At 39.7% G+C, this 19,999-nt stretch overlaps 1 protein-coding gene across 2 annotated transcripts in view; it reads right to left on the bottom strand.

Annotated features, from left to right (window-relative positions):
- Positions 1 to 4,309: 4,309 nt before the first annotated feature.
- The window catches only part of PLA2G4B (phospholipase A2 group IVB), a 45,396-nt gene continuing 29,706 nt past the window's right edge, over positions 4,310 to 19,999 (bottom strand). For both annotated transcript variants that reach the window (XM_085224822.1, XM_085224823.1), the window contains 15 exons: positions 19,035 to 19,077; positions 17,795 to 17,858; positions 17,260 to 17,387; positions 17,031 to 17,141; positions 15,985 to 16,022; positions 14,927 to 15,062; positions 13,811 to 13,947; positions 13,330 to 13,552; positions 12,608 to 12,725; positions 11,455 to 11,592; positions 11,074 to 11,178; positions 10,354 to 10,539; positions 7,762 to 7,928; positions 6,656 to 6,842; positions 4,310 to 5,613 (listed from right to left, as the gene is read on the bottom strand). In XM_085224822.1, coding sequence (XP_085080948.1) covers positions 5,369 to 5,613; positions 6,656 to 6,842; positions 7,762 to 7,928; positions 10,354 to 10,539; positions 11,074 to 11,178; positions 11,455 to 11,592; positions 12,608 to 12,725; positions 13,330 to 13,552; positions 13,811 to 13,947; positions 14,927 to 15,062; positions 15,985 to 16,022; positions 17,031 to 17,141; positions 17,260 to 17,387; positions 17,795 to 17,858; positions 19,035 to 19,077 — 2,026 coding nt within the window. In that variant the 3' untranslated portion in view covers positions 4,310 to 5,368. The remainder of the gene's footprint in view (positions 5,614 to 6,655; positions 6,843 to 7,761; positions 7,929 to 10,353; positions 10,540 to 11,073; positions 11,179 to 11,454; positions 11,593 to 12,607; positions 12,726 to 13,329; positions 13,553 to 13,810; positions 13,948 to 14,926; positions 15,063 to 15,984; positions 16,023 to 17,030; positions 17,142 to 17,259; positions 17,388 to 17,794; positions 17,859 to 19,034; positions 19,078 to 19,999) is intronic.

Below are 19,999 nucleotides of genomic sequence, written 5' to 3'. Positions count from 1 at the left end.
TCCCTACAGATGCACGGGAAGGAAGGGAACGCTGAAGATAAAATCACCAGTCTTGTTTTGTCTGCACATCTTCTGTCATCATTGACCACAACTACAAGGAACCAGATAGGAACAAATTGAAAAAAAAAGTCACATAGTTATCTGAGGCACAAAGATTGGTTTAGCTTTCCAATCTTAACCTGATTTTGCTCCATCCTTTGATACTTCTCTCCTTCTTTCTTCCTGCAAATAACTCTTTTACTTTCAGGAACTGGTTTATATCCCATGAATGTAGATTATACGTATATTTTTTGTTGACAATGTCATTGACATTACTAAACCTGCTGCTTTCAATATTCCCCTGGCTCATTCAAAGTTCTCCATGAATTTGTCATTCCACAGCATGCACTGATTAGTAGTTTATCATTGCAAGGAGTTACAGTTTTATGCTACTTTTACTACATGTACCAATTTATTAGTAGTGAATGCTTGAAGCATTGCCCCATTGCCCAAAGCACCTTGCAGCTTTGAATAGAATATATGGACATTCAGATTAAGAAAATGGGTCAGTAGGATGGTGCCTTAGGGAAGCCAAGAGCTGCTGGCTCAATGAACATGATCAACTGCTTACACGCTATATTACACAGGTTTGGTTGTTCTGGGAATGGGAGATTTTGGACCTGAAAAGAATGTTAGTTTTTCCTTCCACCACCCCTTTTGCCACTAATAAACCAATGTGCAGATACACCAGGACTATTTAGAGTCCCAGACCCTTTTTCACTGAATGGTGCACTAGTAGTGTGCTGTACCTGGAAATACTCAACAGCTGTGGGCAGCAAAATCCTCCTTTCTCAAGATAGAACACAATCAGTATGCTTTTAAAAATGTACTCTTGCCAGTGCTCTTCCAGGAGAAGTCCAAACTTGGAAGAAAGGTCTCTGGCACAGGACTGCTGGTGGCTTTTAGTTTTCTTCCTCTGTGCCTCTGCCTGGATATACAATAAGGTGATTCAGCTGCAAGTTTCATCTTCATGTACTTATGGCTAAGAGATATAATAAATAACATAGGGAAGTGGCAGGCCTGCAATAGAAGCAGGGCATGAGTTTTTGTCTGGAGACCAAATGCTCTCTTGTCCACAGGTTCACCCCTGCAATGGGCTTGTGAAGAGTTATGTTTTACTTTTCTTGTTCTGAAACAGCTTTTTTAACCAGTCAGTCAGCAGATCCAGAGGGGACGAGTACCTTGGCACACTCAGAACAGTCTGCAGATGAGCTGTGTCATCTGAGGTACTAATGACAACCTTGCTGTGCTGGGCTGAGCCAGACACCATTGGACGCACCCCACAGAACCTTGCAGCGCCAGGTGGGGCTGCCAGAGCTGGGGCCCCACTTGTTAAGGTATGGCATAACCATGAGGAGTAATGCTCTGTTGGGGCCTTATTTTCCCCCTTCTTATCTCTGTTTCTGAGCCCTTTGAGAAAACCTAGCACAAGCAGGGGAGAAATTAGTTATTTTTCACCCAGGACAGTACAATGGCTAAGGCTTTTCCTTGTGAAGTGAAAGCTAAAGCTTCAGGTCCTTAGCTCCTCAGGTAAGGGTCCTGTTTTAGCTATTCTGAAGCATGGTTCTTGCTCTCCTTTGTCTCAACTAACTTTTCAGTGGGAGGGACAGAGAGTGCACGGCCCCAGATTTATGTAAATGCTTTTGGTGTGCATGCAGCACCTTGAGTTTAAATTCGTGCTGTGACTGATTCCAATAGCAGCCAGTGAGCAAAGTGAGCAAATCACCATGCTTATTGGCTAGTTTGACTCCCTCTGTTGCTGTGCTTCTACTGGAGCTGTTTTATGTAACAAAAAACACACTAAAGCCAGGCTGCATGGGGCTTTGAGCAACCCAGTCTAGGAGGAAGTGTCCCTGCCTACAGCAGGGGGGCTAGAACTAAATGATCTTAAAGGTCCCTTCCAACCTTACATTCTATGATTCTATTATTTTAAACTCATTGTTTAATTGATAATATTAAAGCTCACTAAAAGGCACGCTTCTGTACGCATTTAATCACTCAGAGTGAAATAATGCAGTGTTCTGGCTGCGGCTCAGTACAGCTGTGTTCCTACCCAGCCTGTGCCACTCTTCTCAGGAGCATTTGCCACAGGAGTTCATATTTATTTCCACTCTTTTCCAGCCTCTCAGTGCCTCTGTAAGACAGAACATCTCTCTGATTTTTCCACTCCATCTTGAAAGCAGTAAATGCCCCACAAAGCACTTAGCAGCAGCAGTGCTGGTGCTACCACAAGAAGTCTAGTCCTGTGCTTAAGAAGTGCATAAAAACTGACAGGGGTCTGGTGCTTTTTTGCAATATTATGTTTTAATGGTTGTATTATTAAGCAGTTAATAGATATAAGCAATTTCTATACAGCTATAGCTAAGAGTTGTAAGAACAAACATTTTTTTCCTCTGTGTTCAGCAGCAGATAGCAAGCTCTGTGTTTCTGGTGTTTTTCCAGCTGAATGTTCATCTGAGAGCTGTGACCTGGGGTGCATTTTGGATGGGCATGTTACAGGCATGAATTCATTTTCAGCAGTTAAACAAACATAACTCCACGACGGCAGGTATGGACCTGTCTCTAAGCAAGACACGTGCCTGGGGATGAGGAACAAGCGCACAACATTTCACGATTCACCAGAAAGAAGAGCAGGACCGAGGAGCAGACCTGAGCACAGGCCGCTAACCAGCTGCACATCACTCACTGTAAGTACACTTTCTGGTTGTGTGGGTTCAGGCTGTTTGAGGTATATCTTAAAATACAACCCAGCTGTAGTGAGGGGACAGCACATGCCAGCCACCATTCCCCCAGTTAGCTGTGGGTGAGCCTACCAGGTCCCTGTCCTGCCACGCTTCACCCTCACAAATACCCTCCAGAGCCTTCTGCCACACTGTCAGACCAACAGCAAGCTCCCTCGGCTTCACACAACAACAACAAAAAAGAAGAAACAAACCCCACCTTCTTATAGGCAGTGGTGCAGCCCTCACATAATCACAGGCTTTGAATTGCAACAGAAAGCATTTAAAACTTAATTATTCTCTTCTAAAGCTACAGGGGTCCCTCATGGGACCCCAAGGAGACTCTGGGGCACACAGCACAGTGTTGACTGTGAGATTAACCAGCAGCTCTGTCCCAGTGTGTAGTGGAGGATCACGGGTGACATTTCCATGGCAAAGAGACCATCAACACATCCTCACACCCCCCCTCCCCACCTTGATCTCCTTCATCCTACCATAGGGTTTAATAGTCCCTCAGGGAACCTATTCCCCACTGACTCCCAAGGGTCATCTGGGCACCCTGATTTTATTGTTTTTTTCCCATTTCTTTCACGTTTTGGCAGGCATCTCTGTGTGCATTAGCAGCACTGTGCAGGCACAAAGCATGCCGCAATTATTGGTAGGTGGAGCACACAGAGCCCGTTTTCTCAGTGCATTCAGGATGTGTCACTGCTAGCTACAAGCTGTAAAGATCCCCAGGTGTTAGAGGTCACTCATACCCATGAACAAAATGGGTTTTTTAGCAGTGTGTAAAGATTAGGAAGATGAGGTAAAACAGCATACAGCCACCTCTGCTCCTGTGTGCATGTGTCTGCACCATGGCACGCTGCACCAGGACATGTTCTCCTACATGAAGGTCACAGATCCTGCTGGTAAGACTTTGTTTTCTGAGATACCCCTCGCTGCCATCTTACTTTTCAACTCAACTCAAAACTACTCTCTCTGTCTTTCTTGCAGACATATCTGATTATTGCTTTCTTCTCATGATGCTCCTCAGCTCAATAAGTAAGCACCATACAAGGAGTATTGCAGAGGCTTATTTACTGCCTTTACTTGCAACAGAAGACAGCATTTTGTAGGAGCAGGGTTCAGGCAATGAAACTTGTTGTGGGTGTTCTTCTCTGAGTTCTGATACTGCCTGCATATACCAAATAGGCAGACTTGTTTCTCTTGCTTTAATTTTAAGTATAACTCGTTCTAGATATCAAGTACATTTCCAACACAGAAGAAATGTGCAAGAGTTTCCTGGGCCTCTGTGAACATCCTATGTTTGGATTAAATATGCCGAAAACAGGCCCAACTCCTTCAGTGTTATGAAACCTAGAAACTTCCCTGATTTATGTTTTGTGCACTCTGCATCCTTCTCTACCATCTTTTCAATGCTGTGGAGAGCCATAACGATATTCCAAGCTCCTAGATCAAGGCAATATCTCTCACCATAATCCCAGGCAAATGAAAACCAGGCATCGTTCTTTTCTGAGTATTTTCCTCCAGCAAAGAGGTGTGAAAAAGAATTTCCTTTTTTTTATTTGTGTTCCATTTTAGTTTAGCACCTATTAAAAATACCTTGCCTGTGATGTTAGGGATAAAGACTGTAAAGGGGAAAAAAAATCTTCTCGTTGTGAAAATACAGTAACTATGCACTCTGATACATTAATTATTTTATCCTGCATTCAGCTTGCACCCATTAGAAGCACTAGCTTAGGTCTTGGTCATCGTTATTGAATTAAATGTAGTTACTTGTGTCTATGGTAAATATTCACCCTGAGTTTTTTATTTCAAAAGCACTTGACATTTTAATTCATACAGGCATTGCCCATATAAATGAAAATAATCACTCATGCCTTAAGTGGAATCTTTCCTCCAGCCAAAACTCGAAAGAAAGAACCATACTCTCATGTCTTCTCTTCTTGAAATGTAACTGCCCCCTTCATGGCAGTCTGGAGCAGCATTTCTGTGCCAAACATTTGCAGGGGAATGGAATAAAGGAATAATTTCTACATCAGCAAGGGGAATTAGCCAAACAGAATGTAACAGTCCACACTGCAGATTGGCTGCTGTTCACAGGTATGTATGACTCTTTGGCCTGACTTCAGAGCTGAGCCCACCAATTCAGTGCAAATTCTTGCTGCTCTGCCTAGCTGAAAATCTGGACATTATTGAATGCAAATGGCCAAGACTTGGTTTGTAATTGTATCATTCAAAAAGTACTGATAATGGGCTCAGGATTGAGGGAACAGGCACATGTAAAGAACTATTGCTATAACCACCACCATTTTTTACAGCATTGGGAAATTCTTGAAAGGTCTCTGCTAACCAGGACTCTCATTTCTTGTCAAGTAAAACTACACTGTGAGGCTCTTGTGGTCTTAAAACTTGGGTGAGAAAGATTACATAAATCCTTTTGAAAGCTAGGAACTTGAACAAGGCAAGATGAGAAATGTACAGGTTTCCTCAGTCTCCTGCAAATAATGAACACTGTGATGCATTGTAATGCGACTGTGATTGTTATGAGTTCATTGTAATGTGACTGTTGTAGCCTTCAGTGAGGAAAAGAATGAAAACCCAGCCTAGGCATATCCAGCTCCAGAGTGGCTGGGGAGATTCCAAGTTGTGCAACTTATTTTCCGTTCTACAGCATTCTGAAGTGCCTGAAAGAGCAGGTCTCTGTTGTTGAGGATGTTGTACTTGCTCAGATTCACAAGTTTGTCAAAATTTTCAGGAGAGTAGATTAGCCTAATGAGGTAATAAGGTGAACAGTTGTTTTCCAGATTTACTTTGCCTTCTTCCATCTCTGAGAGACTGCGCTTTACTCCTGTGGAAGAAGAGAAAAGCCACCATAGTGAGCTTTGCTTGATACACATCAGCTTTTTATGTAACTGAGTGTTTTCATGGCAATGAGACTTCAGGATATGGAGCCCAAGCTGTCAATAGAAGTGACTGTATTAAAAATGTTCAAGCTTTGCTTTGCAAAACTTCCTGATACTTGGAGAGCCTTATTATCTGTGCTATCGACATCCAGATACAGCTGCATCCACCTCAAGCACAGAAAAGTGCAGTCTATAAGGGCATCGTAAATGGGAAATTCACAAGCCAATTCTTCCTCTTTTCTAGAATTTAAATAGTTAAAAGCAGGAGAAATAAATACCCACATTCCACAAGGTGTCTCTCAGCCATCTGGAAATGAAAAGCTCTACTGTTAAACTTGAAATCCACACTAACAGGTTGCCAAGGTCCCTCCTCCCCCAACCACCCGTATCAGCTGCTCTCAGCTTGACTGATGAATCAGTGCCTGCCCAGAGACATGCAGGTGAGCATCACATCTAACACATTTAGGCCTGGAGCATTTAGAAGCTGCAGCAGCTGTGTTGCCCTGCATAATCTCATCCATGTTTCACATAAAATGCCCCTAATACACTCGACTGTTTTGTCAGCTAGCCTCTGTTCAACTGCCTCACCTGATGGCACAGTGCCATTTGGACCATCTCCAGCCTCCACCTAACAAGCCCAGTTCCCTCTTCTGGGCACTTCCTCTTTGTCTGCAGTTTCTAAGTATGATTTTGTTGGAGTATCTGTTAACACATATACTCTCTAAGCGTTAAGTGGTGAATCTCATATCAGAAAATGAGCCTTACTTAACCTCTGTTGCCGCTGTTCACAATTTTCCCCAAATGCATCCTCATTCATGTCCCATTGATAGAGGCAAATATGCATGTATAACTCTGATGGGTAGAAGATGGGATAGTCTCCCTCACACAAAAGGCTCTGCCCTCTCATAACATTGTTAGGAAGAACAAAGAAGATCTATACTGTAGAAAGACAAGTAACCCAAATTCAAGTAAAAAGACTAAACTTACCAGGTGCCTTGAATTCCTTAAATGTGTCATTCACAAGGGGGAAATGAATTACTATGGGCGCTCTCGGGTCCTCTGCATCTTCAAACACGTAACATTCCTTTGGGTTCTTTGCCTCTTCTTCACTTATCTCCACTTTGGGGAATGGGATTTTTTGTATCTTGCAATATTTGTATGTCATCTCTAATTGCTGTGGATACAGAACATCATTGCCTTAAAGGAAGTACTAAGACAAGATTTACCGATGTATCACAGAAATACTGTGACAAATTAATTCAGTTCTTAGAATTACACTGTAATCTAGGTGTAGACCAAAGTAGCCACAGAATAACTCTACTTTTTGACATCACATGCCACAAGTCAGAAGACACTTATCACCCCATTGAGTTTTTTTATAATTATTGGAAGGAATGACAAAAGCCACTCTTAGAATTTGTCATGAGGACAGGACATGGGAGATCACAATCTTGTCTTCAGCAACCACTTGTTACTAGAATACCCAGAGTATCCTAGAAAGTGAATGCCATGATCCAATACAGAGAAAGGAGCCTAAGACCTTTAGGCCTATCAGCCTATATTATTGTGGTCTTGAAGGAAGCTTCCATCCTCCTCCAAGATACCATGACTGGTTTGCTCTTAAGAATATGATCAAGATTTGGACAACTATTTACTTGAAAGTTTTAATAAATCAAGTATCCACATCCTCTGTCCCGCTAATCAGTTCCCATGCCCCCTCACACTACAGGCACATAAAGGGAAACAATTTTCCTGATCACCCAAGTGGCCCTGCAGAAGCTCTGAAATATGTAGTTGAAACAATATAAGCATGTTACCTACATATCTATATGTACAGCAGTCGAGCTTCATTCAGTCTTTTCCATCAAAACTCCAACAAACTCTATTACTCACCCCAGGATCTAACCTTTGTACTGTAAAGATCACTTCTATACCTTTACCAGTTAGTCACTTTTAGAGTAGCTGGTCACTGTATAATTTGAGTATCAGATATAAATTTGGCTATAGAGCTATAGCTCTTTGGCTATATTCTACGGCTTTAGAATAAGCGTTTGACCGAGGCTGCAAGGAGCATATCATATTGATTTTCCTACCTTGAACGCATTCCCCAAACCATAATCAAGTGAGATAATGACATCTACATTCCTCTCTGGCTTGAAAAGTGCTGCACCACTGGTGTTAATGAAATAGCCAACATCTATCAGGCAAAGATATTTCTGCAGTGGTGTCAGACTGTTAGGGAATGAGTCCAGCACAGTGTCTGAAAAACATTATGAATATAGTTAGCAGTGCATTGGTCAAAGGAGCTGTGATACACAGTAAAGGCAGCCCCTTGTCATCAAGACCAAGCTCACCTCCCTCCATAATGCGACCCCACAAACGTGGCCTCACAAAGGCAGGCTATGAGGCAGCCAGGCAGAGGACAGGTGAGACACAGACTCCACTGGCCTCACAGCTGCTCTGGGGATTGTTTTTTCACAGAATACAGACTTTAGCCGATTTTTTTTTTCCCCTGCTAAGAACTGGGAAAAAATGCAAACAACAAGAACAATTTCACAGTGTAGCAACAAATCTAGCAAATGCAGTACATTGCTGCTCTTTTGCATTGTTCCTTTTCGACTTCTGCATTTTCTGGTTTAGACTTTTCTCTCGAGGTGAAAACTCTGACTTCAGCTTGCTTTCAGTGTCTTCCCATATAAATTATCTTAGCCATGTTGAAAAAAATATCAGATTGTGCATACAGCATTTTCTCCCAATAGCTTAAAGTATTCAAGTATTGCTTTAATTAATTAAATTTCACACTCAGTCTAAAAGCAGCAAAAAGTAGATTAGGAAAACTGACATATTGAAATCTAGAGCCAGTATCTGATAACTAGATTCTCTTTCCTCTGTCCGAAACCCACCAGCCACCCTGGAGACAGCAAGCCCACTACCATTTCTAGTCTCATGGAACAAGAAACCTTTTGCTGTGACTATAAATATCAAAATACTGTTTTAAGAGACTCCTTCAGGTTGACAAAATGAGGTAGCAAAGCCTAGAGCAGACCCTCATTCCTTGAAACATCTGTGCTTAGGCATTTTAAAAAAAATGTTGATTGCAGAAATACTGCACATCTTTCTGTCTCCTTGGCCTCATTCTGTAGTGTTGATTTAAACTGTGCAGAATAATTCCAGCTCATTCCATCGCCTGGAACATTTGACAGCATCTTGAAGTAAAAACTCATATTTTTTTCATTCCCTTAGCATCAGATCTTTACAAAATTATTTGCTTCTTTAAGCATTTATGGATGATGGGAATTTACAGATTCTGGTGCAATGAGAGTTATTTGCTTGCCTCCTCAAAGAAGAAACAGAATGTACTTTTCAGTTCTATTTGGCCTGGTGAATATTTTAAGTTGAAATTTCACTACACCCAACATCTTATCATGGACACAAAACTGTGCAACATTTATTCACGGCTTCATAAATGAATTAAAGATCAGACTTTTCCTTGGGAGAGTCTCTACTTCCATTTTATACTCAAAAAGGGACTTTGAAGAAGTGCTTCCTCAGAAATTCCCTCAGAAGCACAAACTACCATAGATGTATTACTATGACTGCCTGCTATGAGTTCTCAAATTTATCACCACCAAAACTAAGCTTTGCACTTGCCATTTAATGAATCTTTTTAATGTTTCAGTTAATCTGAGCTCTGGGGAAGTATTTAAGACAGAGCTGTACTCCTGAGACTTCACCTACCATTAGACTATCATTTCTGAAAAGCATGTAGTACTCTGCAGGCCCTAAAAACTCCATACCTCTTGCCACTGTCAGCAAACTTCAGGTAGCAATGGCAGCCAGACATAAAAGGTGTTGTAACTTACATGGAACAGAGGAGACAAAACACAAACTGCAAAAGGGAAAGACTCAGAGGAGCACACATTTCCTTGCTAAATTCAGATTAATAATGTAAGATCCTCCCACACTGCTACCTGCTCAAGGCATAAATGAAGACTGGATTACAGGAAGATATATGGTGCACAAAAGCTCAGTTCCATTATGTGCATATCATTTCATAGACTGTTTTCATGGTTTTTGAGGTAAAACAACCATGACTTTACTTTGTTCGCCTACAGAGCACAGGTCGTAGAAAATTTATGATTAATCTATACATCAAATCTACACCTTTTTTTTTTTTTTTTTTTTTAAATATAAATCTAAACCTATGTGGCTCTAACTTTCTACAGCTGGATTTTATTATTTCTGCTTCTGAAAGGTTAAGGAGAGGTGACTAAATCATCTAATACTATACACATAGCAACCACGCTTTTGCAGCCAATCCTTTCCTTCATCTGACCAACACAATAACCTGTTGCCTTATGTTTCCAGTGTTACCTCTGCTTATTAACCTCAAAAAGAATTCACATTTCTCCAAATCTTCTGACTAGTATACCTACGCAGAATGACAAACTTCCTGTAGAAGAGCATGCTGTGACTTGTCAAATCTCATCAAAAAGTGAAAGAGCAGCTCATGGACTAGTTATTTTAACCTGTCACTCTGAGGAAACGCACTCAATGAAATAGTTCCATCTCAGCAGATTTCCAAACCCCGAGCAAATATCTCTAAAAGTGAGATTTCCAAAGTCTAAAAAAAAACAATCTGAGATGTTACCTGCACACTGCAGCTAACTCTTTGTTGCAGTTACCTTTCCATTCAATAAATTTTCTCTGGTGGACATAATCCTTATGAAATTCTAAGCCTCTCAGAAAGTTATGAGACTTTCCCAGTAGTGGACGTTTCGTTATAATGTCCTGAAACATTTCATACAACTTCCCCGACAAACAAGATGGAGGCTCAATGATAGTGGTATCTTCCTCAGGAGAATGCTTTTCTGAAATAGAGAAGGAATCATGAGAAAAAAACATGTGTAATCTGTCCTGCTAGGCACTTCTGCTGGCTAGCTGTTCTTCCCTCCGCATTTCCTGCAATCCGTTGAAAAATGTTTGTACACCATTATTTGAACACAGAGATATTTGGTTTTGTTTAAAACAAGCACACCTTTTGCCTTTTATGTACTTTCTTTGTTCTTCTGTCTAAAAGCAAGAGCCACCCTACTCATTTGTAGTCACAGGAGTCATTTAACAGATCATGAATAAATTCTAAATGAAAAACATTTGCAACTAGCATGAAGTGTGCCTCTGGGAATTAAAAAGTACTGTAGGAGGAAAACATCACAAGGTGATCATTCTGATACAGGTGAAAATCATACTGGAAGATCTAGAATGATGCAATACAACACATACCAGTTTAGGGAGAACATGTGAGAGATTATTCACAAACATTTGCAATGGCGTATTTTCTTACTCATCTCCTTAACAGAAGGCATGGTCTGGTCAAAAATGAATACTGAATTTGAAACTCTTACCTATATCTACCATATCTTTGGCCCATCTCTCCCAGAATTCATTTGAATTTGAGGACCAGTACAAGCCATCCAGCAAATTCCTAGTAAAGATGTTTGTCCAAAGACCTGCAAGTCAAATTACATAGGAAAAATACTGAACCAACACGTTAACTGCTGACTATTTCAACTAATTATTTTTTTTAATTACAAGTATCAATGCTATCGATTGTTGGTCTTCTATGAATATGTATGAATATGTATGAATTGACCTTGCTATGTCATAGTTTAAGTAGAAGAGTTGAAGCTTAATAATGAAAACAATTCAGTGTTTTTCCTCAAGGGCTAACTACTCTCAGACCATTCACCACGCAGTGCAAAATAAGAGGTATCACTTTAGGTCACCTTCTAGATAGCAGATCCGAGATTCTGGCAGCTTCTTCACTCGTCTTCCCATGAAGAACTCACTGTCAAAATAATCTGAACGAATGGAGGCTCCGTACTTTGGTATGGCCACTTCATAAGGAGAAAACTCAGCCCACTCTACAAAAGAATTGGTTATGTTTAAGGTCATACAGAATAAGGAAACAAAGCCTACCCCTTGGATACAGCTATTTGAAGGTTTCATGAACTTTGCTGGTCTCAGCAGCTCAGTGCTATCACTAGTTTGTACTGCAAACTACGCTGTCGAGTTCCATAAGAACTGACAGATGAATCACTCACTAGCTTTTTCCACCTCAGAAAGAGTCTAACATTAGCATTAAAAATGTAGACTCATATTCCTATATAAAGATTTTGGGAACCCACCTGTCTCTCTAACTCAAGATCATCAAACGTACAATAAACAACTGTGATACAACCCACAAGGAATGACCAGTGTGAAAACTCTATTAAACCAAACATGTCAGTCTAAATGATACAACAAAGAAGCTTGAAGACACATCAGCTCAGAATTAGAAAGCATCACAGTGTGGACATGGCCATGCAGTTTCCTGATTCAAGCTGCCCTGCAGAGGTATTACTGTAGAACAGCAGCCACAAACCTAACCTAAGTATTAAATGTTTTTTTCTTTTCAGTATCTGATCACTTCAATATTTCTTGCTGAATATAGTCTATTAAAGGATGTCATATCACACCCATATAGCAATCATACTCCACTCTAGAGATTTTCTTTTAGACAATTGACAGTTATACTACACAGAACCTCTACAAACAAAGGAACGATCACAGCCATTTCATAGATGTGGAACTGAAGCAAAAAAAAATCCTATGATTTGCCTTCACTCACTCACAATGTCTTTGGCAGAACTAGAACTTCATCCCACACCTTCAGAAATGCCTTTTTTATTCCAGAGAGTGTTTTTCAGCAGATCTGCCTTTTCTAATCAACACCCAGCAGTTTGCAAGAAAGACAGATATTTTATTAAAAGATGAATCTTGAGTCAGGGCAAGCAACAGAGGCAATCCTCCTGTATTTCCCTGAGATATACACATTGCCACTCTACAAATTCTCTTTAGTTCCTACTAAGAGTCAGAAGAAACACTTGGAATACTTACCTCTAAATTTGAAAGTACTGAACTTTTCCTCTTTGACATTGAGGACTGCATAGAAAGGCAAGGGGTTTTGCCCATGCTCCAATGCCCTGCGCTGGTCTGTGAGTTTGTACTTCCTTGGCTAATCAAAGGGATAAAAAAAAAAATCACAGTGAACATAAGCTAAAACCACTGACACAATCTACATGAGCACTGATAGACAACAGATATTCTATTACTCAGAGGAATCTGTGAGTCACATCTCCTTTAAAAAACTGCTTCTTTCTCATTCTGAACTTTCCTTCATGGTTGTCTTTTGGATACCTACTAATCTTTACATTAATATCTCAGTATGTTGACTGTCTCTATCCCACAGATCTTTACAAAGTCTCAGACTAATGATCACAAGAGGGCAGTTTATCCTAATTCTGAAGTGCCCCAAAAGAAACAGACATTAAAAGATTTGAATTTTCAGGGGTAAATTGTTCAGTTCTTTCTGAATATTTGCCCACTTAAATTATTATCTGTTGGGCACCTTAGTTCAGAGGCATTGACAAACCATCAGCTACTCCAGAAAGTCCTGGCTAGAGAATCCATTATTTACAAGTCATACAGGGATGCACCAGTCACTCTGGATTTGTTCCACACGTTCCACACATGCAATCAAAGTGGGAGATGCTAAAGCAAATGAATGGATATTTCCTAAATGTGTGGCAGGACCACATACCTGGTGGTGTGGTACATACCCGTCCATGTAAAAACATTTCCTGAACAAGTGACCACAGCGTTGTAAAAGATGAGACGTGTCCTGCTTTTGCCCTTTCAGCAAGTTCCTTGTGATAATACTTCAGATGCTCCATAGACATAAGGTTTAGCTTGCATTTTGTCACCTGTGTTTTTACTGCTCTGAGTGGCCCCTCCAGACTCTTTTGTGACCAATCTGCATGTTCATACAGGTCTGCTAGGGTCCTACAGAAGAAAAATGTGAGAAAATCATCCATTTCTTAGTAAGAAATTTATTGTATATATTACAATACATATACTGTATTTACCCATGCACTCTCATCAAAGCAGAGAAGTTATGTTAGAGAGCCAATGGTAGCTTTACCAGGGAATTATGTTCACTTATTAACAATGTGAGACTTTGAGAGAAATGCATATCTCTCACTGTGTAGAAATGTGGTGTCACAGACATTCCAAGAGTAAATCACATCTTCTCTTACTCACCATGTTGAGCCAGAAGCCCCAGTGAGATAGGTAACACAGTCCAACAGATTTAACTTCTGAAGAGCTAAGAGATGGCCAAACATAGCTGACATTGCTCTGAGGCCTCCGCCTGTTGCCATAACAGCTATTACTGGGACCTGCTCAAAACATAAATATCATCTTCAAAAACTTACTCACTTGCCTACTTGGAAAAGTCTAATTACAGCTCTTATAATTTCCTACTCAGACTTCATTGGAGGACAATGAAATTAAATCAGTGTTTAGACAGCCTTTACCAGTACCTTATTTTAATTAATCTCCAGATACTCAGAGAATTCCCACTATCTCCAACCTTGGATGAGTTTGAATATGCAGTGATTCTAAATTTCCTTGCTCCCTTTGCTCTTTATTGCAGTTATTTACAAAAGATAACGACACAACTATAAATAATAAAACTGCAGTAAATGTAATTAAGAATGGATTCAAGGAAGTATGAATAGGATTTAGAAAAAAATCTATATTAATTAAAAATGATTCTTTGGACAGCATCCATTCAACAAATAAAATTACATCAAGAATAGAAATGTTCACTTTAAATTTCACCCTGGATCTTGGCAACAAAATGTACTTCAGCTGGAATTTGTTAAAAAGGGCTCTTTCTCCATCCTGAAGAATTTCCACTTTTTGTGAAAAGTGTTTGGAAAATGAAAAAAATATGTAATCCTAAAGAAGGAACATTACAATGATTTCATAAATTTCCACTTGAAGTCAATTTCAAATACTCCTGTGTTCCTACTTATTTTGGGTTTGCCTGGTTGTCTGTCATCTCACAAAATGTACCAATGTCTCATTTTGTGTCAACACACTGCCCACATTGTTGGAAACTCTGGCCTTGAAGAAAGATATATTATAACCTTGGGAATTTGATCTATTGAAGAATATGAAAGCCTGAATAGCTAAGCTGAAATTTTAGATGAGTATGGGATGAGTACGCTACTCTGAGAACTTCAGTAATGTTGCCATTCAAATCAATGGGTTTGTCATCAACATGCAAAAACTACTAGAAGGTTTGTGGGGAGTTGCATCAATCCTAGTTCAATAGGCCCACACCCTGTGCTTGGATTCCAGCTCACATACTTCATGTTCGTGTAGATCTCTTTCCAGATGAAAAACCCTTTTCAGGGCACTGGCAACCACTCTCTTCCTTTTTTGCAAGAATTCCTGCTCTTCTCGGCACAGATCATATCCTAAGCGCACATCAAGTTCTTCTGTGCTGCAACATAAATAAATCCAGAGGCATTGGATTAGGATTGAAAATGCATGAGTCTATTTTCAGCAACTGTAGTCTATTAAACACCATAAAGGATCATGATACACTGTTCAGATTTATAGGCTGAAACGCAGATTCCAGTTGCAAAGAAATCAACTGTTTTGCTTCTACATGGTCTCATTATTTTCTGATGGTTCAGTCTAAGTTTTACTGCCAGCTTAGAACAGCAAATAAGAAAGAGAAAGACTTCTACGTATCCTTCAGTAGCACTGTTGGCTTAATTCTTTCTATGTTTCCTTCATAGAATTTCTAAGCAAAGGTTCATCTGAACCTAACAAGTTCTTTCAAGGGGATTTTACCATGGATCTCTATGGAAATGGTATGATGAAAGACATATTCAAATAATTTTGTTTGCATTTGTTGTCTGTCTCATTATTTTACAGGGTAATCTTTCATCTTCCCTAGATGATGCTTATTTTTATTCATATCACTGGTTCCACAAATATATTTTCTCAGGAATACTTATACAGTTTGAATAATGTACAGAATCTGGATGTTATGCTCAAGTCAAATTCTCTTCTCCCTCTGCCTTCTTCCCACTTATCCCTTTGGAAGGAGTCTCCAATCTCAGTCTTTGGTTCTTTGAAGTAAAAGACATCTGACTAAGTTCCTTACTATTTAAAATTGTCATAATTTTTTTTTTTTTTTTTTTGAGGTGGGGGGAGGAGGCATCTTAGCATGACTCTTTTGCCCCAGAGGTATCTAACTTTGCTCTGTTGTGGTGACTGTTTTATGATGACTTAACTGTTGACATATTTTGCCCCAAGTCTTTTGCATTCCTTGTATCTAAATGAAGCATTCTCTGCTCCAGAATACACTGTTCAAAGAGCAATAAAACTTTCAAAGAAAAAAATAGTCTCCTTACCAATCATTCAGTTGGAGGTACAACTGCAGCGGCATATTCTGTAAACAAAGAAATGTGAGCAGGAATGAAAATGGTTGTGTGAAAAGAAAGTTTAGAAATCTAGATTTTCAGTGATTCCTTGAATGCCCCAGCACTACCATCATCCTGCACATAGTTTTTTGGAAAAAACTGTCAGGAAAGGGATGGTAAGCAAAAAAACACCAAACATTTTCTAAGAAGGCAGAAGGCACTGAAGGGGCTACTTGAATAGGCTGTGAACAGGACTCCCACCTCACTCCGTGAACCAGCTTAATCCAGCAGCAGTATCACACAGCCACCCTCTCTTCCTGAGTATGAAGAACAGTATCCAGCTACATACAGTGTTACTAAGATGAAGTACAAGTCACCATATCCTTTCAAAAAGCTGAGGTACAGGAATCACCTGCTGTGGTACAGATGTTCATTCTCTCTTCTCTATAGCAGCAATGCTGCCAAGAAATTTTCCGCCTGCTTTTGCCTCTCATTTACTGCAGGGTGTGAGAAAAGATGCCTAGCTGTTGTTAAGTGATTCACCTGTCCATACAGCAGTGTTACTTCTGCTTTTAAAGCAATTTAGAGTTGTACTTGTCCACCAGTTATGCTCAATATTGTACACATAGAGGAATGTGATAGAACTGTTCTTTGAAAGTAAGAGTCAAGTTATCTAACTTTTTCCACCTAAAGCTTAGGTATGTAGACTGAGCTAGCCACCTGGATTTCATACAGACAGTAGAGACAGACTGGGGCATCTCAAACTCTTGCTGTTGAACATTCTCCTTTTACTGTGTAACGCTACTAGAGGTTGGTCTTTAAATTTAGACATACACAACTAAAACTAGCCAGGGTGAAACCCCAATTATTGATTTTACTGACAGAAAATTAATACTTCTGAGAAAACCAACCCTTTCTCATAGAAAACTTGTATTCACCTAGACTAAAGGAATTCTTTTTCAAATGGCATCGCATTAAATACTGAGGGTTACTTTACCCATCTCTCCAAAAGACGTCATAAATGGTGAGGCACTTACATCTCTTACAGGAAGGGTTACTTTCACTTTATGCCCAAGAGGGAGAAATTTCAGTGGTATTTTTAAGGTGTCACTTAAATTGTTTGTGTCATCTTCCTTATCAGAAATTTTCTGCAGAAAACAAAAAAGGATGTATTTTACATACAAAATGAAAACAGTCCAGTTCCCCATTGTTTTGATGACTGAAAAGCAGGCAGTATGAGGATCGGTACAGTACAGTACACGTTACCTGTAGCCTGGCTTTTAGAACTGGCTCCCAAGCCTTCACACAATGGAAGTAGAAGGTATTTGTGTCTTCTGTAGCTTTCTGTGTTCCTTCATGAGATGCAGGCACCGTAAGTACAAGATTCTTACCCTCTAGTGAAAACAGATTTGTTTAGAGAATGTTAGAGCTGTCCAGGCAAAACAGCTAACAAAGTTGGCGTTTATTTCTTGTGGTAAATCCTCTGTAAATTCACACACTGGCAAGTCTCCTTGGTATGAGAACTGGTATTCCTGCATTTACCCCATAGCTTGATGTGCTCCCAGTGTCAGCACTCTCTCATATTTTCCACCAGCAAAATTTGCTGTCTCCAAACTTGATAGCTTCAAGGGAGAGACACCAGAGATGCAGAGTTAAACTAGATCAAGTTCAGGAACTATCACTGTACTAAATTTTATTGCCTTTATGAGGTTTTTTCTTGTCTCTGTATCCTGAAGTGTCTCTACCTGGACCTGAATGCTTATGATCTGGTTGCATCCTCACTTCAGAGAAATCTGCATACCTCGCAAATATTTCCTGCTTTCACTATGGTCCACTTGTACTTCCAAACACCAAACTTCACGGGACTGCAAAAGACAAAAGTGGAAATGTGTGAAAATAGTAAATGCTATAACTGCAGCAAATATTGAACCATCATGTAGGCAGTCATTAGTTATAATACAGAGTCAAGCTAAACTGGGCTCAATGCTAGAAGCAATCTAGCTGCAGAAGATTAAATTCATTATCCCAGGACAGTAGATCAATTGTAATGCTTTACAACTAGCTTGTCCATACAATGGTGCATTGCCAGAGGTGATTATATCTGCCCAAGTTATCCCCAAGTCAAGAATCTCTGAACTACACACTGCTGTCCAAACACAGCTACATACATATCTGGTAATTACTTAGGATAGGTGGAAGGAAACAACTTGATGATGAATGTCTGTGTATTGTGGTCATGATTAGTCTACAAGGTATCTTCTTGCTAGTCCAGATGTAGAGAGATCATGGATTTATTCCATCCTACTCTCTATCTGAGTCATTCCAACTCACCTTTAATAACTCATACCAGGACAGTTTTCCAACAATGCATGCCAATCATTACAGCTCTCATACCTCACACAGAAAATGAGGGGCAAAGAACAGAATAGGTGTTATTTTGCCGCAGGGGTATTAAAGGCTAGCATCTGGAAATCACATGCAGGCTTGGAGTCGTTGGCATGAGGTACTTTGTACTCCTTAGCTGCTTGGCCAGTCCAAGGAGATGGGTAATGGACCACATGCTGACTTACATGAGGACCATCACAAGAGGACTCTGTTTCAACAACTTAAATAGTTCTTTATAAAAAAAGCGTGTGTCCCAAAAAGCTGTTAGATTAGATAATCTCTGAGTTATTTGAGTCTTCTATAGACTCATACCTGTCAAAACCTTTGGTTTTCCTGCCAAATGCCATATTGCATTATCTGAAATACAATATTTCACTTTGCCAACAAAAATGTGATTCTGTAACATTAGCAAACTATGACTGGTCAAAATACTGATACTTGAGGACTTCAAGAAACAGTTTCTATTCCATGAGGAAGGCAGCACGTAACAAATGGAAACTGCTCCAAATTTGTAATATATAATATAGACCATGCTCTACTCAATTCTGCTTTCCTTATAAAATATCAGATGGCTGAGGGAAAAGGAGAGAAAGGGAAAAGATTAAGAGGAGATAAAGGAAAAGTAGCTCCAAGCTAAATTCATATGTGAATCTTACCACTAGGACATCATTGGTAATGACATACTCTGGAGGGCCAGGACTAAAAAGAAGAGAAAAAAAAAAAAAAAAAAAAAAAAAATTTGTGAGAATCCAGTATTTTTAATAGCAGTTTCATTACTTCCTTTGTGTAAAACAGAATATAGTTACATTAGTGTCATCCTTTACTTTCTGAAAGGTATACCATGTGATCATCTGCTAAACACATGAACAAAAATGCAGTACCTAACATAAGAGCCCATAAAAATATCAGTTCTTAAAACTACAAGAAAAAAGGTGCATTCGTCCATTTGGAATCATGTACTGTCCTTACGAAATGGCCATATGGCTTGGGGAAAAGCAAAGATGACTAATAACGTACTCTCCAAATACTTTTTAGGAAAGACATTTTTGACTGATCTATATAATAATTTACAACTGGTCCAAAGAAAGGCAAATTAGAATTGGCTCCCACTGGGCTATATGTATGACTGGAAAAACACAAAGGTAAGTAACAAAGATTTTGTCCCTGACATCTCACCTTGCAAGACCCAGATCTGTCACTGAATGGTTGGACTTACTCATGGAATTAAATAACTACAGAGTCTACTAACAGAACCTCTCATTACAGCTAATATTCCAATGGCAACATGTTGCACACATTCCTAAGTGCTTTCGTAGATCTGAAAGGACCACTAAAGTTATGTAGTACGTGATCTTTGACCATCTGCAAAGTCTAGGATATTTTACAAAGCAGCACATCCAGCTCTCTAACTTCTGCAGAATGCATTTATCTTCAAATAACTTGGTTTCACTTCCAAAAATGGAGAATCCCCTACACCTCTAGTAACTTGAGCTGTGAAAAATATGCTGTTTACTTCTAGTATAAATTTGCTCAGGCCAGCTTCTAAGAACTGCTTCTTACTCTGAACTTTAATCTGGTTGATACTGACTCCACTCTTGCAGGCGATGCTTACACTATCTCT

Source organism: Meleagris gallopavo, chromosome 5, assembly GCF_905368555.1.
Source record: "Meleagris gallopavo chromosome 5, MGAL_WU_HG_1.1, whole genome shotgun sequence".
Classification (NCBI taxonomy): domain Eukaryota; kingdom Metazoa; phylum Chordata; class Aves; order Galliformes; family Phasianidae; genus Meleagris; species Meleagris gallopavo.
This window is presented reverse-complemented; position numbering and strand designations above follow the sequence as displayed.